We start from the raw sequence: 27,381 nt of genomic DNA on the forward strand, positions 1-27,381 counted from the left end.
TATCTCCTGTCATTTGAAGCTGAAACGTACCTCAAAGCAGTGGAGATTGTGCCCTACAAAATACAACATGCTTAAAGCAGATTTTCTCAGGACTTGAGTTCTAAATTTCACTGCTTCAGGGACTCATATGATGGCTATGTAGTATAGATTTAGAGAGAGTTTTAAAGACTCCTGTTGACATAGGTAAACAGAATGGTTCCTTGGAAACCGTTTAGATGTCCAGTCACAGTAAGTGTGCATTACAGGTTCAGATGCATATTGTGTGAAGTGACATGGAGCAGAGTGCTTGGAGAAGCCTGTGGTCTCTATTATGAACAGTGCTTTCTTCTAGTGTTTTAATGACTGTTGTTTTAAAAGAAAAAAAATCAGCATTGAAACTATCTGGAAGGTAAAGCTCCTGAAACCTAACCCAAAAGGCATGCTCTCATCGAAAACTCTTCTTAGTACTTGCAGTGCGGTGATAGCTGAGGACATGTGGTATATATTACAGTGCCAGGGAATTCAGACCTCTGCAGTGTGGAGTCACCATGAAAGGCTAATCTAAAAATGAAGTGGTAGCTTTGCTCGCATCATAACTCTGTTACTTACTGGTGCTTCCTATTAGCTTGACATTAGTCTAGTCTTCTTTGGGTGAGATAGAAGAAATGGAAATTCAAAGGGGACCATAGCAGGGGATATATGGGCTGCCAACCCCTCCCCTAGCACTCCCTCCAGCCTGTACTCAGCATTTCTCTCTGGGCATGACAAAGTCTTACAGAGTCATTGCAAAAAGGGCTAAAGGCAGAGCTGTCCATGGTTAGGAAAAAAACGTTCAAACTGTTGGTCGAAAATCAGGTAATAACAGTCCTCTTAGTGAACAAAACTTATTAGAGGGCTAGGGAAGGAATGCTATCTCTCAGCAGCAGGCAGGAAGAAATTGCTGTTGAAAAGCTTACCTCTCTAGGGAGGAATCAGATAGCAGACTTCGCCAAGCCTCAGGTCCAACCCATAAGGTCCCACCTACACCCCCCCAACCCCCTCCCCATCCCAGCTTTGTTAGATTGCTAGCATCGATCGCTGGCTTTTTCTGACCCAACAGTGGGTGAAGGAAAGAGACTGAAAGCCGGCAAGGTGGGGGTAGAAGAAGACTGGGACAGCTTTTGTAGAGAAAGAAAGAAAAAGGAGGAAAACGGGTGGGGGCCATGGGGACTAGGCTTAACTGATGCCTGCATGCCTCTTTTTGATTTGATGGCCTTTATTCCTTCTAATTGGATAAAATAGGAAGTCACTGGCAGTCCTGTGTGGCTGGGGATACTGATTTTACTCAGACCAGCCTGCAGCTCTAGAGTGTGGATAGAGAGTGGGGAGTGGGGGTTGGGAGAGGGTGAGGAAAGAGAGAGAAGAGAGAGAGAGGACGGGCTTGGATGAAGAAGGGAAAGAAAGAGAGAGACTGAAGCAGAGAAGAGCCGCAGAGGAAGAAAGTGAATGAGCACTCAAGAAGGACAAAGAGGAGTAGTCGGGGGTGGGGTGGAGGCAGGGCGGGGAAGGGAGTGACCGCCCCTCCTGGCTGCACTCTTGCCTCCGGAGCCCTCTGATCCTGTTTGCAGTGATGCTCCGAGGGCAGGCACCTGCTGCTCTGTAATGATTCAGCCCCTTTCAGCCGTCGTCGCGTTAACACAACAGGATGCTGTTGCTATTGTCACTACTGCCTCTCCTGCCGCCGCCGCTGCTGCCGCCGCCGCCACCGCCGCTGGTCCTCCTTCTGCTTTTACTTCTCCTGCATGACAGTTGTTTTCTTCATCTGAGCAGACACCAGCTTCAGATGCTCGAGGTGAGAAACATGCCTTTCACTTTGGGCTACTGGTTTACTTAATTAACCAGCCAGCAGCTCCGTCGATCTATTTTGGTCCCTGTCCTCTTGACGAGCCCGGGATGGTTTGGAGTAACGTTTAAAAGAACTAGAAAAGTGGCCCAGAAACAGCAGTTTAAAGAATTATAACGATATACTCTGATTTTGTAGTTGCTAGGAGCTTTTCTTCCCCCCTTGCATCTTCCTGAACTCTTCTTGATTTTGATAATGGCCTTGGACTTGGACAATTTATCGATTTCCCCCTTTAAGATGCTGTATCATTTGGTTGGGGGGGCCTCTGCGTGGTAATGGACCGTGAGAGCGGCCAGGCCTTCTTCTGGAGGTGAGCCGATGGAGATTTATTCCCCAGACATGTCTGAGGTCGCCGCCGAGAGGTCCTCTAGCCCCTCCACTCAGCTGAGTGCAGACCCATCTCTTGATGGGCTTCCGGCAGCAGAAGACATGCCAGAGCCCCAGACTGAAGATGGGAGAACCCCTGGACTTGTGGGCCTGGCCGTGCCCTGCTGTGTGTGCCTAGAAGCTGAGCGCCTGAGAGGTTGCCTCAACTCAGAGAAAATCTGCATTGTCCCCATCCTGGCTTGCCTGGTCAGCCTCTGCCTCTGCATTGCCGGCCTCAAGTGGGTATTCGTGGACAAGATCTTTGAGTATGACTCTCCTACTCACCTTGACCCTGGGGGATTAGGCCAGGACCCTATTATTTCTCTGGACCCAACTGCTGCCTCAGCTGTGTGGGTGTCGTCTGAGGCATATACTTCACCTGTCTCTAGGGCTCAATCTGAAAGCAAGGTTCAAGTTACAGTGCAAGGTGACAAGGCTGTTGTCTCCTTTGAACCATCAGCGGCACCGACACCGAAGAATCGTATTTTTGCCTTTTCTTTCTTGCCGTCCACTGCACCATCCTTCCCTTCACCCACCCGGAACCCTGAGGTGAGAACGCCCAAGTCAGCAACTCAGCCACAAACAACAGAAACTAATCTCCAAACTGCTCCTAAACTTTGTAAGTAGAGAGAGAGAGAGAGATGATGATGATGATGATGATGATGATGATGATGATGATGATGATGAAGAAGAAGAAGAAGAAGAAGAATAAAGGAAAGGGGTGGGTTTGAGGTCCCCAAAGGATGTTTCCCTTTCTTCTTGCATTTTAGTTGCCTGGTTTTGTTTAAGCAAAGCATGTGTTTGAGACACTTGGGCTGGCATTGAAGGGCTGAGTAAAATGATCTTGCAAATTCCGGGTCTGAACCAGTGTTGTGACAGCAGCTCTCTCTAGCCACATTGTTCAGTCTGGTACCGGGAATGCAAAACTTCAGCATCTGCAAGTCAGGCTTGAATTTAAGTTAAATTCAATTTATTTCTAACACATTTTAAAATTGAAACATCAGGCCATCTTTTCATGTTTTATAGAAATGTGACTTTCATATACCAGTATTATTTTGTGTCTTTCTCTTCCCCATCATAGATTTCCTGTCACCTTTCTGTTACCCTCTACCTCTCAGCAACCCCAAACTGCTTGTTGTCTTTCTCTCCCTTCTTCCTGTTCTCTAACCACCTCTCCCTACTTTTGTATCTTAATTGGTTCTTTCTGAGATTGCAGCAAGTCTTAAGACATTTACGGTGCTCGCCTCTCACTAGCTTGAGATGACTACTGTCCTGCCCAGACTGTACTTTCAGTTAGTGAGCACTTAGTAACGGCAGCTTTATTTTGTCCAGGACACAGTAGGATTCTGCATGAAGGATTTGCCCAAATTAGTTTTGTCTTCTATAATCAAATGTTTAAATAGCTTCCTTGGCAGTCATTAAAAAGTACAAGATCCATTAGTGAGGTACCTCTTTTTTTTTTTTCTTTTTAAGGCATGTGTCATCTTAGTCTGGCAGATTGCAGCAGCCCAGTTTAATAACCTATGATGTGAAGAGAGCCCACGCTCTTAAAAACAATACATTTCTGTTTGCATTTGCATTAGGTAACTGCAATAGCTTTAGAGTGGAAAGTTGACAGGAATGAAAGCATGACTGTTCTAAACATCAATATAGAAGGGAGGAGTTTTCTATAGCCTTTTAAAAATGTTTCTAGTTTATTTTTGTTGTCTCTATCTCCTATCACTTTTTACCATGAGGAATATTTACTTAGTAGGAAAGTACAAGATCAGAAAATTTGGTTCTTAATAACTTACATGAAAGCTCTTAGGGTTAAAAGAGAGTTGACAATTTCTCTGACGAAATGCCTCTTTTGTTTTTCCTCTGGACAGTAATGAAGAATAAAGAGTACCTTTTCCAGACGTCACGTTCAATGTGAAGTAGTGCAGCATGCTATAGAAACACAGAAAAACTTGATTTGTGCTTGTAACTCCTAATCATTTCACACACACCAGATTCAATGGCAAAGATTTAAAGAAAAAAAAAAAGAGTCTTGTTTTCTAGGTGCAATTAGGGAAAACCTCCTTCATGCAGACAATGCTTTGTATCTTTATCAAATCCCTGAAGCATCATTAAAGGTCTGACAGACATCACCGCCTTTGCTGCCTCTTCCCACCTGGCAAAGTGACCGGGAAATAATACCCAGATGAAATGACATGCTATAAAAAGCAAGTACAGATCCTGCAAAGAGAAGCGAAATTCATCAGGAGAACAAGGTTACTTGATCATTTTAAACTTAAGTCTTTAATTGAAATCTGCTTAAACAGGTTTCATTGTCCAGAGAAAGAAAAAAATGCCCTTTGAAAAACACTTCAACTAAATTCTATAATTTTGTCATCTGAGGAAATCAAGAAAACAAAGAAACATCTAGCACATTTTCCTGATCTAAGACCATGTCAGAAAGTATGTTGTAAAGTTTTGATAAATTATTTTGTAAAGTAAATTTTTCTACTAAGTGTTTTAGTAGATTACATATTCCTTATCAGTTTTTTTTTTTCCAAGCCAGGGCATTGATATTGTGGCATCTGCAATAAATGGGAAAGATTTACTGCTGCCTAAAAGCATCATTGTGGCCAGTTTGACCAGATGCACAGCTGCAACGTTTTGAAGCACATCGGAGATAAGCCTAGAGAAGCAGTCTGGGAAGTAGTTTTCTCCTGAAAAGTTAGGGGTAGACAGTTAGTTGGCTAACACTTTAAAACCTGTAGGGAGACTCTGTTAATTTTTTGGACTAGTCCCTTAAAAAAAAAAAAAATTAAGTATTCTAAAAATTGTGAGCCTACTTTTTGTGGGGCGGGGGGTCGGGGGGGTATTGGTTGGGGGGAGTAGTGTTTGAAAGGGATTGGTCCAGGCAGCTTTGTTTCTAGAGACTTGTAAGTGGTTGTTTTTGTTGTTGTTTAAAAAGGTTGTAACCATTAATTAATGGAAAAGGGAAAAAAAGCTTACAAAGGGATTGTATTTTTCAACTAAGAAAGTATTGTTTAGTCGCAGAAAGAACTGGGACGTTCCTTTTACCGTGCATGTTTTTGACATAAACTAAGCTGTCATGGCTTATATTTGAAAATGACATTATCATATGTGAAACATGCTCTTCAGTGGTTTTAGGACTTTATTCTCCCTTTTCCTTTTTTTTTTTTTTTTTTTTCTGTCTCAGCATATTCAGCACATTATGCACAGAGCTGTAGCCTTCAAGGTCATAGACTGTTGAGGGCTAATTGATTCTTCTTTATCCTGGAGCCTGAGAGAGTAGAAGAGAGACAATCCCAGTAATTGTGTCTGCAGCGTTGCTCCCCAAACCAATCTACCTACTAGTATTAAAGTTTTATTTTATAAATACTGGAATTACTCCCTCACTGACTCTTGTCAAATTACAACATTCTTTGTCTTTGTTATAATATAAGGCAAAATATGACATTTTAAATTGCCTTAAGGTATAGTGGCTATGTCGGATTTTCTAAAATGGGTATTTCTTTCATAAAGTAATATTTCATATTTTCATGATATTAATCTATGCATTCATGTAGGTCTTAAGAAGTCCAGTGAAGAATTGGAATGAAAGTATATAATTATGTATTTTTTATTCTAAAGTATTTCTAAGTATGGTTAATGGTTTCCCACTACCACAATGATGATATTGTCATGATACTAATTAAGTTTTTACTTCTCAGTGGGTTATGTAATACTTGCACTATTCATTTGTTTTCTTTGCCTGGGCTTTAAAATTTTTCCTACCCTGACTGTTGGGAGATTGCAAACTTAGATTATTATAAAAAGAGCTGATTAATTAAATTGTAGCCAGGAAATAGTGGTACCATCTTGAAAGAAAATGTTTTCTGGATGTGAGATCCTCCCTGCTTGACAACAGATTCTTGGATGCAAGAATGTGTTGGTATTTTCATCTTGGGCCAACTTTGTTTTGCTTTGTCCTAAGTCTTATTATGGGATTGTATGACAAACCATTGTTACTGCATGACAATAAGAATCAGTAACCATTTGCAAAAGATCAACATGATGAATTGGATATACCGTAGGATTTATTTCCTTCTATTTAAAAATGCCATTCATTTAAATTCTAATGGATCCTTCTAGTTCTTGGCAACTATATTTGTAGGTATTTCAGAACAGTGATTTCAAATAACTTTTCCCCACTTTAATCGTTGCCAATTACAGCCTAAAATATTAAAAACTGGAAGAGACTGAAAGATTTTCTATTGGAACTGAATAATTTTATAAATTTACTGGTGAAGAAACCCAGGCTCAGAAATGCCTAGTGAAATTCTTTTATTAAAATATACTAAACTCTGAAAAATGTGGCAAAATCCAAACTTTTAGATTGTCTCTGTCTCTGAGAATTTAAACACACACTCTCTCTCTCTCTCTCTCTCTCTCTCTCTCTCTACTGTTTTCTTCTCTCATCATATCCTTATTGTAGAGAGTTGGAGCTAGAGACTAACATAGCATCAGACTGAGAATTAGGGAAGTACTTAAAGTGGGAACACTGTTTAGGCGTGTGTTTAGTGCATATCACTAAAAATAAATTTTCTTCTCGCCTTCCTGTTTTGCTCTTATTGAATTTTCAGTCATGGTGGTCTTTTCCCTTTTTATTTGATCATCCATACAGTGTTCAGCTTGCTTCTGAAAACAGCATGGGTTGCCTAGGGTGAGTTCTTCCCTCATATATAGGAGATTGCTCTATGGCTCACTTCTTTTCTTTTTCATTTATTTATTTATTATTATTATTATTATACTTTAAGTTCTAGGGTACATGTGTATAACGTGCAGGTTTGTTACATATGTATACTTGTGCCATGTTGCTGTGCTGCACCCATCAACTCGTCAGCACCCATCAACTTGTCATTTACATCAGGTATAACTCCCAGTACAATCCCTCCCCCCTCCCCCCTCCCCATGATAGGCCCCCGTGTGTGATGTCCCCCTTCCCGAGTCCAAGTGATCTCATTATTCAGTTCCCACCTATGAGTGAGAACATGCGGTGTTTGGTTTTCTGTTCTTGTGATAATTTGCTAAGAATGATGGTTTCCAGCTGCATCCATGTCCCTACAAAGGACACAAACTCATCCTTTTTGATGGCTGCATAGTATTCCATGGTGTATATGTGCCACATTTTCTTAATCCAGTCTGTGACTGATGGACATTTGGGTTGATTCCAAGTCTTTGCTATTGTGAATAGTGCCGCAATAAACATACGTGTGCATGTGTCTTTATAGCAGCACGATTTATAATCCTTTGGGTATATACCCAGTAATGGGATGGCTGGGTCATATGGTACATGTAGTTCTAGATCCTTGAGGAATCGCCATACTGTTTTCCATAATGGTTGAACTAGTTTACAATCCCACCAACAGTGTAAAAGTGTTCCTATTTCTCCACATCCTCTCCAGCACCTGTTGTTTCCTGACTTTTTAATGATCGCCATTCTAACTGGTGTGAGATGGTATCTCATTTCTTCATAGCCCATTTTGTTTTCTCCTCTCTATTCCTTTGTGATACCCAACTCAGTCTTCTTCTCCTCTTTCCTTCCTACCTTCCCAATTACATATTGACTCGTTTTTATTTTTGTAATTATGCCATTTTGGCTTTATGGGTCAATATTTCATGGCATCATATCAAAATAATTTCAACTGTCTTCATTTAAACTTTAACCTTATTTATTGCATTTTAATGCTGAATGGTACTTTCATATATTATAAACATACAAAAAAAAATCTCTAGCCAGTGACCAATATACCAGTTTCTTAATGGCATAATTAAATCAAATTTTAACCTTCTTGATCTTTTCATCTTTTTTTCTTTAGTGTGCTTGATTGATTCCAGTTGTTCTGGTTTTAGACATCAGCATTTCTGTACTCCCAGAAAATGATGTTCCAAACCATCCATCTGTGTTCTTCCTCCTTCCCTCTTTCTTTTAGCAACTCTTCATAGTATCCTTTTAAAGCATGAAGGAAGAGATATTTTATAGATTGAAAAACCAAAGCATAAAAAGTTATGACTTGTTTAGATGCCCCTGAGAACCAGGAATATAACTTGTCCGCAGAGTTCACTGAACATTCTACTACAACATAAACTACATTCCATCTACTTTTATGCTCATGTTTCTACTTTTATTACTTTTGCTCTACATCAATGCTTTGTTTTTCTTCTGTTATTTCCTCTTTGTTTTGTTTTGTTTTTTCATTCAGTGAATGTATGCTAAGTGCCTACTCTGTGCCAGACTCTGTTCTAGACCGGTTATATGGCAGTGGAAAATAGTACAGTACCTGCCCTCAGGGAGCTTATGTTCTAGTGAATTTTAAGAATCTAATTGCATAATGCAATTTGAGATATTTCTTACTTTCTTATACATATACCCCCTTAATTCAGCATTTCTTCTTCTTTACCATCATGTGATTCACCTTTTGACTTCCACTTCTGTCTTTTCTTAATATGTTTCTCTTCTCCATTTACCGAATACTGAACACTTGCCCAGCAATGTCCTTTAAATGACAGCAATCCCACCTCTGCTGCCAACAGGCTGAGTAGCCAGGGGTGATCTACCATATGGCACTATTTAATCAAACCATTGGAGTAGGGAGAAAAGTTTGATCTATCTGGCCCTTTAGGAGCATCCTCTTAAGATGAAAAATACATACATAATTCTTCTAGCATGTACATAAAGATTCTAAGATTATTTTCAGATTCTAGAGAGTTGGTAGCTGTAAATATTTTTGTTTCTATATTTTGGTCGTATTTTTATGTGTTGTTTTGGCTTGCAGAACATCCAGAGTATTAAAATATTCCCAAGGGTTGTTCATTTCACTGTACAGACAAAGACTAGAATCTGCCATTAAGTTGTTTAGTTCTTAAACTGAATAAAGACATGAGTTCATATACTATTCACATGAAGAGTGATTGACTAGCAGTGAGTGAAGTTAATCCTCATCATCTCAAAGATGGTTGTAATCTTTACTGCAGTGAATTTTGTCTCTGTGTGTGTGTGTGTGTAGGCATTCAAAGGGTGTTTCTGAATAATATAACTAATGTCTTATAATCATAGAATTTTATATGCTGAACATTTTTAGAGATTATTTATGTCACTTCCTAAGTGAGAAAAGGCAGGTCTGGAAAAGTGAAGCGACTTGCCCAGTGTCACTACAACCAATCAGTGGCACTGCTGAGACTAAAACTGAAGTCATCTTACCTTTGCTACACTTGCTTTTCTTCTCGAAACTGTTTTTAGCATTTATATTCAAGTAGCATATGTTATTTATCATAATTTAAAAGATTTGGTTTTCCCATTTATTATTTAAATACTAATTAGTAAAACTTTTATCACCCTATAACAGGTGTCTTTTTTAGAGATGAGAATTTTGGCCAGGTGCCATGGCTTATGCCTGTAATCCTAGCACTTTGGGAGGCTGAGGTGGGATAATCACCTGAGATCAGGAGTTCGAGACCAGCCTGGCCAACATGGTGAAACCCTGTCTCTACTGAAAATACAAAAATTAGCCAGGGGTGGAGGCTAATGCCTATAATCCCAACTACTCAGGGGGCTGAGGCAGGAGAATCACTTGAACCTGGGAGGTGGAGGTTGCAGTGAGCTGAGATCATGCTACTGCACTCCAGCCTGGGTGACAGAGTGAGACTCTGCCTCAATAAAAAAGAAAAGATAATTTTACCTTTATGATGTTGGTATGCATAAGACACCCCTCTGGAAGCTGGACATCTATCTCCCAACAATATAATATATGGGAGAATGTTTTAGTGATCAAAGTTATCCCAACTGAAATGTGTTACATACTTGGAAAGAAATGATTTTCTTAGTACTAAAAGTATTCAAGCAGTGACACTGTTGAGGGAGATTTATGTTCCTAGCAGATTATTAACTATATTTACTTCTGAAGTCTCTTACAACTCTGATTCTCTCAGTTTTTTGTCTTAGGGTGTTAGCTTTCCAGTGGGTAGACTTGAATTTCAGTCCCACTTGCCCGTCTTCATGGCCTTGAGCAAGTTAGACCATCGTGTTAAATCCATTTCCTCATTTATATGTGATAATAATAAATATACATGTCTTGGGGCTGTTAGGAGATTAAATGAGATTTTGGAAAACACCGAGTCCTAGACCTGAGACATAAAAAATACAAAATCAGCACCAATATTCTCCCTCATTCTACTTTAACTCCCTGCCTCACTTTGTTCTTTTTCTCCTTTGATCTTGACAGTGGTTTGGTAACAATGTCTGGGGAATACTTTTGGAGCTTTAGGGGAACCTTATGAAAAACTTTGAAGGAAGTGAAGAGTTGATGATACATTATTTTAAAGTAGGAATTATGCTAGAAATTCGAAATCAAATGCCAACTCTTCCTCTAACCTGCTGTGTGACTTTGAGGAAATCATTTCACTTGAGATTTAGTTTTACATCCAAACAAATGGGGATGTTAATATCTAAAACTCCCAAGAGATTGTGATGAGAACAAAAGTGGTTACTCTACCTAAAGAAAACAGAGATTAAAAATATATTCACTTCTTTCTTTGCCCTTTCTATCGGGATTCATATATGCATATATTCACAAGCGCTAACATTTCTAGAAATAAATTGTAGGGACTCTTTACCAGTGAATTAATTTGTTATGCCTTAAAATGTTGTGTAGGGCTTTACTAATTTCTTGAGCCCAGTGTCATAAAAGGAGTATTTTTTCCCTTATAAAAATTGGTTAGAATACATAGATTATTACTTTTTGAGTTACATAGATTATTACTTTTTGAGTAATGTCCAAAAATCACTGCATGAAGGGCTTCATTATAGGGAAAGCGATAAGGAGTTACTTTTGAGAGAGGAAAAGACTGCATGGTATATCAGATTGTTTGTCAAGGAAGTACTCTCTTTGGAAAGATTGGGACAATGGAAAATAATCTATACAGTTTAGATGTGGTGCAAGCGAAGAACTTGGCTAGAAATATCATGAATCCTAAGATTATGTTCACCTTACTCTTTTCATTGTTCCAACTGGGATTTCCTGATCTCAAAAGATAGGAATTAACGTCTATGAGTTGTTTTCAGTATTTGACACAAACCATGGAAATAATATACATCGAATAATTTTATGTGAGCCAAATCAAATGTAGAAATTATTTGAGTGCAATACATAGATCTATGTGTATCTATGTGTGTATATATACATACATATGATTCATACACATAACATTCTAAAGGGGAAAATTATTTGACCATAAATAAAATAGAGCAGATAAAAATATTTTTAAATTTGGACAAACAGGTTGTTTATTAATAGGTTTGGGAGGGATGGACAAAAAATATTTCTAGCCCTATGCCTAATTGCTAGAGTAAAAGAGAAAAAAAATGTTTTAGAAGTAAAAAATAATTGGAGCTTAAGTATATATTGGAGATTCTGTTGCAAGTAACTTAAAAGGAAATCTTACTGGCTGGATTATTGGCGACAATCCTACAAAAAGGGAAAAAGCCAGTGCTTTCTAGATATACACACTTTAGGGATTTGGTATTTTTGTTGTACACCTTATGGTTTTTCTAACAGACAGATATAAGTTTATAAGAGCTTGCCATTTACAAAAACGTATAGTAGTGGGCATAATATATGTATTTTTATTTATTCTTTAAAGTAGAACTACAAATATGTGAGAACTTCTATGCTTTGTTCATCTTGATTGTTATTCACTCAAGTATAATACATTTGCTGCAGAAATTGAACTCTAAATCAATACTGGAGCAATGAGGCAGCCCCTTCTAAGCATAAAATATTTGATAACAATCTAGAGTAGATTTTGCCTGGGTATAAGTTTTCTGACTGTGCACTGGAAATAAGCTGATGGACCCCATAAAACTTGATGAAATAGAATGGAAAGCTTCCTCAGGTAAAACATTTTAAATTTATCGTCAGAAACATGGTATGATAGGACAAGACTTGATTTACTGTGATTTTCAGTGATAGGCACTTAGTGTTTGAGTTGCATTTCATGAGGTGGTGGTCTCCCAGACAAAGGAGAAATTCATGAACTCTCTTTGAAGCCAGCGTTAGTACAGAATTTAATATGCATGTAATTATCAAATTTAAAAACCATCATCGTGTATTTTATTTTAAAAGTTCTTAATTTAATATTAAACCAAATGTACATATATGCATATGCATTTGGAAGAAAGATGAGAGCAACACTGAAGACAATGATAGCTGCCATTAGGAAGAAAACTTAATTCATGAGCAAGCAGAAGACCCTATATCCTTCAGTTCCTAACTGTGTTACCTGTATTGATGTACAACGTAATACAATTTTATTTCCCCAGTTTACCTTCCTTTTCCCTCCCTTTATTTCTTTCATACTTGTCATTCACAGTTACTCTTCTCTTTCCTCTGTTCCCTCCCTTCATTTTTTTCATACTTGCCATTCACAGTTATTCTTCTCTTTCTTCTGTTCTTTCATACCTCACCTATTCCTTCTTCTCCAGCAATCTCAGGGCACATGGCTCCACACTCCTCTCACCCACCCTTCTCTGAAGCCAGTGTCCTAAAGCATCAGAGGTTTTGGAGTGGATGGCCCAGACCTGTGGTTTCTCACTAGATGGGTAGGGGGAGAGAGTGAGTGAGACCTTAACCACAGTCTTGACCACGATTAGCCTGATGACTTTCAGTGTTGCCTCTTCCTTTGCTAAGTAGCCGGAAGTATTTGTTTTATGAAATATGTTGGTGTCACAGCAATAAAAGCTCCATACATAAATGGAATGATCTAAGGACAGTAGAATTGAACTCTTGTTAGCATTTGTTTGTAATCCCTTGGTAGAACTTCCTGGGTCATAATTGCTTGCTCTTCTGGGAGCAAAAGGAATCAGTAACCATTGATTGTTACATGATGCTAAGTACTGCCTACAAAGCAAATCTTAAGAATGATTAGTGGCAGAGTTCAGGGTTACTACTCTGATTTCTTTTTACTATAATCTTTAAAGCAAGCTGAATTTCAGTTTTTCCCATCAAGCAACTCCTATGATTCTTCAAAAGGAAGAGAAAAAACATTGTCACGTAATCTAGAAAGGCTTCAGTTGACATCAAAAACAAACAAACAAAAATATGTAAAATAATTACTTCAGTGTTTTATATCTTTCTACTTCCACGATAACAGGGAGACATTTAAATTAACCCCTTACCAGTAACTTTAGTCTTGTATGAATATGATCCTCATAATCTTAATTCATCTGAACTATGGAACCTATGGTACACATAGTCAATAACCTACATAACCCCTGCCTATTTAGTAAACTGTGCATGTAATCAGTGAGATCAATACAAGGATTCTCAAAATCCTTGCAAAATTCATACTTCAAGATTGCTGAGTTTTCTGAATAGCTGATGATTGGTCACCTTGAAACTTTTTTATCTATTTTGGATTGAAATCTTTTAATAACTTACAGTACTAGTGACTACTGTCATTTTAAAATGGGATTTATTGAATACAGGATCTTCACAATGTTGAATACTGTGATGTCTTTAGGACATAGTTGCATTATAACTTTGTTGACTTGTGTTCTTTCATTAAGACATATTGAGTTATATTAGGGATTATAGCTGCTTTACTAAATAACCCAGACCTACGTATATTCTGATTGTATGTTGGGTTATTGCATAATCAAAATTAGAATTACAGAGCTTTATGGCATCTTAGAGACACTTTGAACCAAATCTTTTATTTTAGCATAGAGAAACAAGCCCAAAGATGTTAACCTTCTTGCCAGAGACCACATAGAGCCAGAAAATGTTGATATTTTCATCTTTTCTAGGCTTTCAGCTACCAGGTCACTTTGCAATCAGTATATATTAATTAAAACATTTTTTTCTACACTTTTACTTTACTGTTCTGGTCTCCTGCAGGGTTTAGAAAGCAAATTTTAATCAGGTTAAACATTTATATAAAGGACAAAATCTCTGAGTGAGATTCTCTCCTTGAGGAAATGCATACATTTTGGTGACATGCTTTGGTGATATATTTTGCTTATATGTCACTCTTGCTCTGTTCTGGATCAACAGGGTTCAAGGATGAGAGGTGAATGACAAATGAAGAGAAAGAGTAACTACTTAGTTCTGATGGTCCTTGGATTTATAGGACAGATTTAGGGGAGCTGAGTTTAATTTCCAGATGTTTTATTTGTTCATTTGTTCCTTCTTTCATAATATGTAGAATGATAGTAATTTTTTTTTTTTTTTTTTTTTTTGAGACAGTCTTGCTCTGTTGCCCAGGCTAGAGTGCAGTGGTGCAGCCTTGGCTCACTGCAACCTCCACCTCCTGGGTTCAACCATTCTCCTGCCTCCACCTACCGAGTATCGGGGCTACAGGCATGCACTATCATGCCTGGCTAATTTTTTTGGTTTGTTTTTAGTAGAGACGGGGTTTCACCATGTTGGCCAGGCTGGCCTTGAACTCCTGATCTCAGGTGATCCGCCCACCTTGGCCTCCAAGTGTGCTGGGATTACAGCTGTGACCCACCATGCCCAGCCAGTTATAAATCTTTAGACCTTGATCATGCACCTAATAGGAAACTGTTTTTTTAACATACGAGCACTACTAGTCAGTGGGCTTCATGGGATCTGTTTTGAAATTTATTGTTGCGGCCGGGCGCGGTGGCTCAAGCCTGTAATCCCAGCACTTTGGGAGGCCGAGTCGGGCGGATCACGAGGTCAGGAGATCGAGAACATCCTGGCTAACTCGGTGAAACCCCGTCTCTACTAAAAATACAAAAAACTAGCCGGGCGAGGTGGTGGGCGCCTGTAGTCCCAGCTACTCGGGAGACTGAGGCAGGAGAATGGCGTAAACCCGGGGGGCGGAGCTTGCAGTGAGCTGAGATCCGGCCACTGCACTCCAGCCTGGGCGACAGAGAGAGACTCTGTCTCAAAAAAAAAAAAAAAAAAGAAATTTATTGTGAAATCTTCTGATTTATAAAGCACAAATTACTTTTATTTTATTTTCATTTCTTGAGGACACAATAGCACCAATATTTACAAAACACGTATCTCATAAACTCTCTTATGATATTGAAGACACTCCTGCAGCAGAACCCCAAACTTCCTGTCTTGCCTAAGTCCAGCAGTCTCCCCAGTCTTCATCCCGATGGACCATATTTTAGCCATCTAGAACTCAACCCTGAATATTATTTTTTCTCTTCCACATTTTTGCTCATTCTATTTTTTTCTACCATGAATGTGCTCTTCAAACAGTCTCTCTTCTCCCAAATTCTACTTAGGCCTCAAGACTCACCTCTCCAAATTAGATGATGGGACCCCTCTTCTTGTAGACCTCTTCCAACCCCCCATAACCTATTGCTTGTGCTTTATCACATTTAGATTTGTGTGTTCTTATTTGGATACTTGCGTATTGCTCATGGTAGACTGACAATGTCCTAAGGCCTAGAGTTATAGCTAATTCATCTTTGTGACCTGTATAGTGCCAAACAATGTACAGGCTGAGCATCCCGAATATGAAAATTTGAAATGTATAATGCTCCAAAAATCCAAAACTGCTTGAGCATCACCATGATGTTCAATGGAAATGCTGGTTGGAGCATTTTAGATTTTGGATTTTCAGATTGGAGATGCTCAGTGGTAACTATAATGCAAACATTCCAAAATCTAAAACACTTCTGGCCCTGAGCCTTTTGGATAAGGGATACTCAACCTGTATTTTATATGAAGTAGCTATCTCATTTGTATATTTATGGAAGAAAAGTTACACTGAGGGTAACTTGTTTATGGGAGTGGAGGTGGAAGAAAATAATCTGAAACCATGTCTTAATTAACTGACATTTTAATTTGGAAGAATTCAATATAGAGTTTAGTTATTACAAAGTATGTTGAGACATGATTTTGGACATTTTAACATATAATTTGCAAAGTCTGATGTGATGTAAAAAATTCACATCAGGGAGTTTAAGAGACTTCAGGCTGCAAATAATTTTACTTCATGATTGTATGGTGATTAAGAGCGCACAATTTGGAACCAGATTGTCTGGCTTTAAGTCCCAGCCCTATCTCTGGCTGTGTGACAGTATGCACACTATGAACTATCTGTGCCCTGATTTTCTCATCTGTGAAATGGTGGCAATAACTGTACTTTCCTCAGAGGCTTTTTGGGAGAATCAAGTGAGTTGGTGTTCGTGAAGTGTTTGGAATAGTCTCTGGCTCACAGTGCTATATAAGCATGAGATGTCATTACTAGGCAGTTTTAAAAATTCAAGTGCATTTCCTTAGATTTCAAGTTTGATAGCTTGCGATTACAGTAACAAGTTTCAGAAAAGGTCCAGAAATTCCAATGGACCTATTGACAAAGCTATGGATGTGCTACTATTTATTTTGGTTGGGTTTGTTCATGTGGTTTTTCCTCTGTGTAATTTATGTGTTACCATCATACCTGCATTGTTCTCAGGATTTAGGAGAACAGAAAAGGATAATCATCAGTCTACTTGTCAGTCAGAAATAGAGTGACATGGATGGTTTGAATAAAAATGCTGCCCTCTCTGGCAAAATGCCATCTGTTGACATTGACATGGACAATCATATGTGTGTATATCTGAATTTATTGCTGTAACTTCTTATTCTGTCATAAAATGGTGGACAAGTTCACAAGGAGAAAAATAACTTCTCTTAGTTGTTGAAGAACCATTGCAGAGGCTTTGAATTCTACAATGCTATCATTTTACCAAGACAGAAATCCACTCATTATCCAGATGCACTCAATAAATTAATGTGATGATGGGTGCTGTCAATGATAAGATAACGATGATTTGGAAGTATCTCAATGTTACTAAACAAGATCACAGAAGAGCCATTAACATTTTAAAATCAGAGAGATCTTGTAGATAACCTAATCAAAATATTTTACTTTACTCGTAAGAAAACCAAGATCCAGAATTGTGAAATGACTGGGTCTTAAATACGTACAGTTAGTAAGAAAACACGGGCTGGTCTAAAAAACAGGAATGCCACTTCATTTAGGTTTTTTTTTTTTTTTTTTCCAATATCCCATGCTGCTGCTTATAAATTAGATAATTCTTTAATGATGAAAGACTTTATGTTTTCTGTTATTCTATATTCTTTATTGAGTGCCTGCTCAATAGAGAGTTTACCTCTAAAAGGAGAAACAAACAAAAGAATAATAGAGAAAACATGTACTATCTTAGCAGGTGGTACATCATATGGGGAAAATAAGTGTGAGGAGATCAGAATACTGGGGGAGGAGCATAGTTATTTTAAATAGATTAAAAGGTAGAAACATACAGTCTGATAGAAGAAATAACACCTAGCGTTTGATAGATTAGTAGGGTGGCCATCATTTCTAAGAGTCTATTGCATGTTTCAAAACAGTTATAAGAGAATAATTTGAATGTCCTAGCATAAAGGAAAAACAGATGTTTAAGATGATGCATATCCCAATTATACTGATTTGATCTTTATAAATTATATGAATGTATTAAATTATCACATGTACCCCCAAAAGTGTGTACATTTCTTATGTATCAAGAAGAAATAAAATTTCAAAAATACCCTTAAGAAATACATAAACAGAATGGTCAGGAAAGGCTTCTTTGAAAATGTAACAGCTGATGAAAGACTTGAACAAATTAATGGAGTTAACCATATGGCTGTGTGGAAGAATGGTCCAGACTCAGGGAAAAGGCCTTAGGCCAGTGTGGCTTAAGTCTAGCATGGGAGGCAGGAGGTATTAGATGAGGTCAGAGAGGTGATGAAGGCCTGATCAGGGAAGACCTGGCATGCCATTGTAAGAAAGATGGCTTTTCCACCAAAAGAGATGAGGAACTTTTGCAGAGTTTTGAGTGGCCATGGGACTTGATGCCTTAAGTTTTAATGGGATCACTGCCTGCTGTGTTGAGAATAGCTTGTGGAGAAGGATCCCAAGATCAGACCACTGAAGAGACTATTGCTGTAATCCAGACGTATTTGTAGGAGTTGTAGGAGTGGTGTAAAGACATTATTGGATTATTAGATTCTGAATATATTTTGAAGATAGATTTAGAATGATGTAATGATGAATTGGATATGGGATTTGAGTGAGAGGAGTCAAGGCTGATTTCCGACTAAGTAGTTAAAAGGATACAGTTATCACCAACTGAGATGGAGATGATCTAAAGATCATTTTGCTCAGTCTCCCAGTGCATAGGTGCCAAATAAATCAAGGTTCTTATCAAAATTAGAACTGTGGATGTTACCTTCTTATAAAAACAAAGCAAGATATGCCTGAGAGCCTCCTGTAAATCAATACGGTTATGTGTGACTAGAGATCCTTATAAATACAAAAGAAAAGTTGCAGTGAAATTGAGGATGTCTGCCTAGGCTGCTCTGTAACACTATCCAGAACCCACAACACGTGATGATGGAATGAAATCCCAGGAGGATGTAGAATAGGCTTCCAACAAACCACTTTATTCCTATTTTATGGTTTCTTTTTAATTCATCTTGTTCAGCATTCAAACCTGGTTCAAGTAGTTCACTTTATGTAAGGCATATTGCCCCATCCCTCTCAGCTCACTTTCTGTCATCCTTTAAACTTTATTTCAGAAGTCTACTCATCTTAGAAATGTGTACTTTATCCCTAAGATGAGCTAAATACTTTCCTCTAGACTTTGACAGTATCCAGTATTTTCCAGTCATTTCCCATGTACTCTGCTGACATGCCTGTATTCCTCAAAGTCAAGCATTTCTTTTATGCATGTACAGGTGCTTCACATAGCACCATGTGTGATATAAGCTCTAAGACTTTGAAGTACTTGCTTGTCTTAGGTAGAGGTTTTCTCCTTTCTCTATTAAGCTGTCAATTTTCTGTATTTATGATGAAAATATACCGCAAAGGTAGTAGTAAGTGCTTATTTTACTTCTCAAATTACTCGTCCAGTTGCCAAGGTGCCAACTGTTTTTTGTTCCACATATTATCTCTTCTCTACTTCACTTTCTGGAAAGTAAAAAGCAGCAAAATGGAAGTTATCAAGAGAGGAGAAGCAGGAGAAGTTCTAGACAATCTACTTCTTTTTTCTCATATTCTAGTACTCCAGACAGGGTGAAGCCTCCTGTTGCAGAAGTGATGGTCACATATTCCTACAAATACCCAATACTCAGTTCAGCCCATGTCTGCAATCTCTTTACATCCCTATCCTCCTCTGCTTCCCGAATTTTACCCACTATGCAAAGTCTTGATCAGGTTCCACTCTTCTTTAGAGACATTTTCTGTACTCTGTGGTCATAATTAGACTTTCCTCCTTAGTCCCTATTCCAGCAGCTCGAATCATCTTTAATACTCGTGTGTGTATTTAGACATCCATCCTACTGCATAGGTGTTTGATTCAGTCATGTGTGTTTTATATTATGAATTATGTTGCAAGTCTCATCTTTGGTTTTATTTATGTCTCTGTACCTAGAAAAACATATTAAACACTTGTTCTCTACAAGGTCCTGGATTCAGAGTAGTAGAATTGAGAGAGACAGAAAGAGCTAGTTTCTGTCTTCCAAGAGCTTGGTTTCTTCAAAGATATAAAACCCTTGCCACTAACTGGAGTATAAAGTAGTATATGAGATGTATGAAGAATAAATGCTTTAGTTTGAGGTAAAAAAAAAAAACAAAACAAAACAAAACAAAAAAAAAAAAACAACGACAACAAAAAACAACTAAGAAGGAATAAGGCTAAGAAGGAAGAGAATCCGGCTGGGCGCGGTGGCTCAAGCCTGTAATCCCAGCACTTTGGGAGGCCGAGACGGGCGGATCACGAGGTCAGGAGATCGAGACCATCCTGGGTAACACAGTGAAACCCCGTCTCTACTAAAAATACAAAAACTTAGCCGGGCGAGGTGGCAGGCGCCTGTAGTCCCAGCTACTCGGGAGGCTGAAGCAGGAGAATGGCGTGAACCCGGGAGGCAGAGCTTGCAGTGAGCTGAGATCCGGCCACTGCACTCCAGCCTGGGTGACAGAGCGAGACTCCGTCTCAAAAAAAAAAAAAAAAAGAAGGAAGAGAATCAGAGACATCTTCATATTGCATGGATAGTTGAGGTGGGCCTTGATTTCAGGTGGAAGTAAAGGCCAAAGGGAAACAGACATGTGAAGTGCTTAATGAGTCGGCCAATTGAGTCAGTATGAAGGAATTTGCTGATAGCAAACATTTATTAAGCATGTATTGTGTGCTCAGTGCTTTGCATGTATTTTCTAATCCTCACACACACACACACAAAAAACCATTGTTCCTTTTTGGAAATAAACTGATGGTATAGAAATGATGATGATGATGATGATGATGATGATGATGATGATAGTGATAATCTGAATGGTACAGAAGGAAATGGGATGCCATGCATGAGTCTAAGGAAGACTGAGGAAGGAATACCACTGAACTAATTGAATGTGGAGAAGGAAGGAAATGATTCCATGGACGTTAGTAATTTAGTGGTTGTTAGATTAATGAATCTCTGAATGACAACCTCATACATTTATTCAACATGTATTTATTGGGTTTGCCAAAGTCTTTATGTATTTATTAATGTGCAGAATCAGTAGATTTATGACAGGAAGTGACTTGTGCTCCAATTTCCAGAAAACATTCATTACTTCTTCCGGATGAAGCTGCTCAGTTAAATAATATTAATTGTTCTTCCCCTGATGTTATAAAAAAAATTAAAATTGATAGAATACACAACTTAAAGACATTTTTACTTTACTTTTTGACATTATTCATTGTTTGTTGCTGATGAATGAAACCTCTTTTCGAGTGTGTGTTCCCTTTAATAGGTAATTTATGTACTAAGATTTATTTCTGTATGGAAATTACAAGTAGAATTTCATACTGAGTTTATATTTAGCCTGTTCTAGTATGTAGTCTCTGCATATTATATCCATGGCATCCTACTTAATATTACAGATTCTTTTATATTAGTGCAGCTACATGTGTATTCTCAAGCTTTTAATTGTACAAATATTACAAAAGGTAAAAATATTTCCCCTACAAAATTGTTGCTGTTAATTTTTTCCTGTTTAATCATGGAATATTCAAAGAAGAGCTGTGTGTTCATTACATTCCACAAGTTAGTCCATTCAGTTTGTTCAAAATATGAATTCTGATGTCCAGCAGTTAATATAAGATTTTGGCAGGCTATTAATAATGGCATACTCAATTTGTAGCTCTTTCATCCATGTAATTTTGGTGATATATGCACTATGTTCCAGGGAAAGGAACAGTTCAAGATTAAAGAGTCAATCAGTATATTGGTGCTTATTTACAGTGTGTCAAAGCTGCTAAATGAAAGGGTACAATTTCTGCTTGTACAGTTTCCATTTGTGCTGTTCAAAAACAAGTCATTGATATTAGACGTGTATCAAGCATACATGGTTGCAGATGTAAATAATTAACATTAAAAACATTTTTTGTTTAGTTGTGTATTTAAAGCAGTGATACTTAAATTAATATTAACAAGTGATTTTTAGAATCTGAATTTTAAAAGTAATGAAAATACTTCTAGTGATTAGAACAATGTATGAAAAGAAAAAAATTAGTGAGTAGGCTATTTTAATATAATTAGTATGCTATTTCAACATGATTCAAAGATGCATTCCTATTTTAATTAAAACTCATTCAGTATGCAAGAATTCCAATTTCCGTTACTTCTTGCTGCTGTCTGATCTTGTGTTTCTTGAGGGACACTTCCTTTATGAGCAATTCTTTTGCATTTGCACCCAGATTCCTTTACGTCCAAAGCAGTAGTTTAAAAGAGAAGGCTACATTTTTCCATTTTGGCCTGGAAATTAGATTTTTATTCTGCTTACTTCTCCTTTAAGCATAGTGAATATATAAACTTGTGGGCACCCTTTACAGACAGACTTCAGAATCACATGTTCAGATGAATGTGGGAATCTGGGCAGAAATCAGAAACCTGATTGTGCTTCAGCACTTCAGACCCTGCCCTATGAGGCCCTCCTTCTAGAAGAAGAAATGGAACTTACCAATAACGCAAGTGAAAAACCCTTCTGGGCTGGGCGCGGTGGCTCAAGCCTGTAATCCCAGCACTTTGGGAGGCCGAGACGGGCGGATCACGAGGTCAGGAGATCGAGACCATCCTGGCTAACCCGTCTCTACTAAAAAATACGAAAAACTAGCCAGGCGAGGTGGCGGGCGCCTGTAGTCCCAGCTACTCGGGAGGCTGAGGCAGGAGAATGGCGTAAACCCGGGAGGCGGAGCTTGTAGTGAGCCGAGATCGCGCCACTGCATTCCAGCCTGGGCGACAGAGCAAGACTCCGTCAAAAAAAAAAAAAAAAGAAAGAGAGAGAGAGAGAGAGAGGGGGGAGAGAGAGAGAGAGAGAGAGAGAGAGAGAGAGAAAAGAAAGAAAGAAAGAGAGAGAAAGAAAGAAAGAAAGAAAGAAAGAAAGAAAGAAAGAAAGAAAGAAAAAAAGAAAGAAAGACAGACAGACCCTTCTGGAAACTGTATATATGAAAGAATTCCATTTAGATCAACTCAATGATCAACTCAATTTTGACTTTCATTTTCAAACTTGCAAATAGAAGCAACATTTTAATATTTTTCAAGAGGGGGAACAAAAAATACAGTGTGTTTCCCTGGCCCTATTGTATCACTTCCAGTTTGTCTGTAACTGATTTCATGCAGGAGATGCAGTAGAATCAGCATGCAAATTCTATGTGCCCGTTGTTCAGTCTGTTTTTGATTCATGGTGGTAAAATATGTATACCATGAAATTTGCTATCTTAGCCATTGTTAGGTGTACAGTTTGGTAGTGTCACATATGTTCACACTGTTGTGAGAAAGAGCTCCAGACTTTGTCATCTTGCAAATCCGAAACTCTGTACCCAATGAACAACAACTCCTGGTTTTTCCCACCCTCCAGTCCCTGGCAACCACCATTCTACTTTGTGTTTCTAGGAAACCTAATAGAAGTGGAATCATGCATTATTTGTCTCATGTGACTGGCTTATTTCACTTAGCATAGTACCCTCAAAGTTCGTTTATGTTGCAACATGTATCAAAATGTCCTTCATTTGTAAGACTGAATAATATTCAATTATATGTACAGTCATACATCACTTAATGACAAGGATACATTCTGAGAAATGATTTCCTCATTGTACAAACATCATAGAGTGAACTTAACACAAGCCTTGATGGTATAGTCAACTACACACCTAGGCTAATTGATAGAACCTTTTGCTCCTAGACTACAGACTGTGCAAGTATGTTACTGTACTAAGTAGCATAGGCAATTGTAACACAATCATAAGTATTTATACATGGAAACATATCTAAACATAGAAAAGGTACAGTAAAAATACAGTATTATAATCTTATGGGACCACTGTCATAGATGCAGTTTGCTGTTGACCAAAATGTCCTTGTATGGCACATGATGGTATATACCATATTTTATTTATCTCTTCTTGCATCAGTGAACACTTAGGTTACTTTCACCTCTTATCTGGTAAATAATACTGATATGAACATGGATATAACATTCTAATTATGTTTTGTTCATCTATGGTGGGTGTGAAAGTTAAACCAATGGAACCGTTTTTTAGCGAATTTAGTCAAATTTGTGAAAAACAAGAATTCCTATGGAAACATACTGATAAACATACTCTTCTTATTATGTATTAAAAATGTCTTTAGGGAAAACCTAGCTTCTAATAGTACTATGGGTTCGTGAAGATGCAGTAAGTGCTTGCTAGAAAGATTTTTTTTTCCAACTATGTTTACAGCTTTATTGAAAATATTAATTTACAATAAATCACACATGTTTAAAGTGGGTAATTTAATGACACTTATTTATACATTTGTGAAACCATCATCCCAGTCAAGATAATGAACACATCCATCAACCTCCCCCCCCAAATTTCTTTATATCACTTTGCAAGTCTTCTATTCCATTCTTCCTTAACCTTATTCCCAGGGAACTTTTAGTTTGCTTTCTGCAACCATAGATTTGTTTACATTTCTAGGATATACTTTTTTAATCTAGAGAGCTAGAGCAGAGACTTAGAGTTCACTTGTTTCTTCTTCTCTTTTTTCCAATCATTTATAAGATCTCTCATCTTAACTCATTAAAACTGGCTGATTAACTTTGATTACTGACACACCCAAACTATTTCAAACCAGTTAATTCAAAATTGCAGTTGCCTCTTTGAATTATTTATAAAAAGCATCTCATTACACTTTTCCATAGAAAACGATGATGGCAAAGGGGAAGAAGGGGTCATTATGCTGCTCCTTTAAAATACGGGATTCTGGCCTGGTGCGGTGACTCACGCCTGTAATCCCAGCACTTTGGGAGGCCAAGGTGGGCAGATCACCTGAGGTCAGGGGTTGGAGACCAGCCTGGCCACCATGGTGAAACCCCATCTCTAGTAAAGATACAAAAATTAGCCAGGTGTAATGGTGGGCGCCTGTAGTCCTAGCTACTTGAGAGGTTGAGGCGGGAACATCACTGAACCTGGGAGGCGGAGGTTTGTAGTGAGCCAAGATCACGCGACTGCACTCCAGCCCGGGTGACAGAGTGAGACTCCATCCCCCCCCCCAAAAAAAAAGTGACATCCTGGTTAAAGGTCCCTGTCCACATCCCCCTTTTGCAACTATTTAATCCCCAGCAAAGTCCTAGCCAGGATTTCCTGGTAAGAGTTTTTCTGCTCTGCATTTTCAACAGACTGTTTTCTCTAGCTGAGCTCATGGAAATAACCTAGTTTCTATCACTAGTGGTTCTCAGTCAGAAAAATACGAGTGTAGGTGATTCAAGTGTCAGGGTTGTGGTGGCCCTCTTGGCTGTGTGCTTACTGGGACTGAAATACATGGTAGAATGAAGGCTCTTACTAGGGAGACTTCTAAGTTACTAGTTTCACCACACAGTTGTCTCACTCAGTATCTTGGAACTGTTTCTTGCTTTATGTGTGTGAAAAGTATAGTAAATTTCCAGGTCATATTTTAGCATAATTAATTCTACCTACTATGAATCTAATATTTTGTTTGATTTTTAGTTTCCAGGGCAACACATTAATTTTCTCTTTAATTTCCATTCTGTAAGATTCCTATTTTTTTTCAACAAATAAGAGTTTCCTCTGTAAACATTACTGACTCAAGACTACATAATGTTAAAAAAAGATGAGAACATGTTAGTATCAATAGCCTTTATTATTGTAATCGATATGGGCCTAACTTCTGCTAGCAACATTAAAAATCTTTTCTTCTACTCTTTCTGTCATTTAGTAACAGATTTTCTTTTGGTTGTGTCGAATAGAATTGTTTCCTTGATGCTCCCTGATAGAGAGTACTCTCTTTAATACAGGAATACAGTAAAGAAAGCATCCACAGTTTGTGAGGCAGAGTTTAGTGCTGATGTGTACAGAAACTCAAGTGATATTTTGACAACTGAATCCTTTCTGGGAATTACTTAAGCCTTAAAACATCTCTGCGGTTATGCTGCTTATTTTACATTGTTCTGGATAGATGCTCATTATCCACTTCTCATTTATGATGAGCATGGGATTGATAAGGGGGCTGACATGAAAATTATGGAGAAAAAATATGCAAATAGCAAAAGATAGAAGAAAGCATGTATACCTCATGATGGTTTTCCCCATTGATCTTGATTTGGACTCATTCATGATGTATCAGGTGTGTTCAATCTTTGGCAAGCATATAGGGTTTTCATTTTTGCTGAGGTCCACTTGAACCCTGGAGCCCAAAAAGAAGTAACCAGAAATTTCTCTAGCTTAGTATGTTTCATGTTCTAGAACTTTTCATGTGGACCTCAGAAAAAGGAAATAACCAACAGTACTGAAAGCTACATGTACTTTGAATTGTTCAGCATGTATAAAACCCAATGGCTAACCATGTCTAGAAATAAGTAGATAAGTAAAGTAAGATTGGAGCCTGGCATTTGGAGTTAAGCAGCTTTTCTCTGCTGTGTGCTGACATTTAAGTTAATACAGTGATTTCTGGTGGATTTCTTTGAAACATGACAGTTCATCTGAGATTTGGTTAAAAAATATTTCATTACTTTGAGGAAGTGATTAGAGTTGGTCTTATTTAGTCGGGACTTTCAAAATTGATAGTTTTGCCTGATGGTATATACTAAAACATTGAATTATAGGTTTCCTAGCCTGGCTGGACCCTAAGCCCATCATGTGGAAATAGTCTGTATTATTTTTGTTATTCTTGTATTTATTAAAGAACATTGGACAAGTGAAAATTACAAAAGAAAGGAAAATGGCACAATACGCTACATTCTGTTGTATCCCATTTCTATCTCATAGAATTATGTGTATTTACCAAACTGGTGTCTAGCTGAACATTCAGTTTCATATCTTGCCATTTAAAATTTAACATCATGTGCGTTTTTATGTCATTAAACGTCCAAACACCTGGAATTTTCATGTGTGATTTGTTATCGCTATAAAGTACTTCTCTTGATTTTTAGGGGTTTTCACTTTTAATTAAAACATATTCTTGAAGCTCCTTCTCTTCTCCTTGGCTAAACCTGTTATGCTACAGGACTTCAGGAAAACTTGAGCTGCTTTGGCTCTTTAATTAAATGCAGCTGTATTTAGGGTTTGAGGTGAAAGGGTCTTTAGGACAAACCTCATTCCAGTTTGAGGGAAAAAGAGAGGAAGTTTGGAAGGTATAAATTCATTAAATTTTTCCTTCTACATGAAATCCACAACTTTTCCTTTTCCCTGGCTTCCTTTCTCTTCTTCAGTGAGTTTCCCAGGCCTCTCTTCCTCCTGCACAGGCTCCAAAGAGAATAACCCTAACTATAAGGGTTATTAGTGATGTTTTGGGAGTTATTCCATTGTTACCCACTCTCCCATCAACACACACACTCTCACACCTCCCCATATCAAAGTTTGGGATCTCTGAGAACAGGGAAACATCAAGATATTAGAAGATGTCAATGTTATGTGTGCAGAAATAGTGAAAAATCAATGAATTTAGTAAGTTAAATTTGTTTGGGTAGCATTTTAAAAATATTTAAGTACTTTGACATATGTTACCCCTTACTACATAGAGGGTGCTCAGAGAGCATTTGCTACAGGAGTGAACCCTGGCCAAAACTTT

General features: G+C 38.0%; 2 protein-coding genes across 25 annotated transcripts in view; both read left to right on the top strand.

The window, feature by feature from the left end:
- Positions 1-27,381, top strand: part of NRG1 (neuregulin 1) — a 1,138,773-nt gene that overhangs the window by 1,012,393 nt on the left and 98,999 nt on the right. For 6 of the 24 annotated variants that reach the window (XM_015454749.4, XM_005563021.5, XM_065519068.2 and 3 more), the window contains exon 1: positions 1,306-2,846. The exons of the other annotated variants lie outside the window; for them this stretch is intronic. In XM_015454749.4, the coding sequence (XP_015310235.1) occupies positions 2,180-2,846 (667 nt within the window). In that variant the 5' untranslated portion in view covers positions 1,306-2,179. Of the gene's footprint in view, positions 1-1,305; positions 2,847-27,381 lie in introns of those variants that run through there. 24 annotated transcript variants of the gene reach the window in all.
- On the top strand, positions 1,664-1,852 carry LOC135964711 (uncharacterized). The gene has a single exon (XM_074000670.1). It carries the CDS (start codon positions 1,664-1,666, stop codon positions 1,850-1,852), a length of 189 nt encoding a protein of 62 aa, XP_073856771.1.

This window comes from Macaca fascicularis, chromosome 8, assembly GCF_037993035.2.
Source record: "Macaca fascicularis isolate 582-1 chromosome 8, T2T-MFA8v1.1".
NCBI lineage: Eukaryota > Metazoa > Chordata > Mammalia > Primates > Cercopithecidae > Macaca > Macaca fascicularis.

Bases quoted from the DNA above. Each gene is read 5' to 3' on its own strand.
- LOC135964711 (XM_074000670.1), top strand. From the start codon at position 1,664: ATGCTGTTGCTATTGTCACTACTGCCTCTCCTGCCGCCGCCGCTGCTG.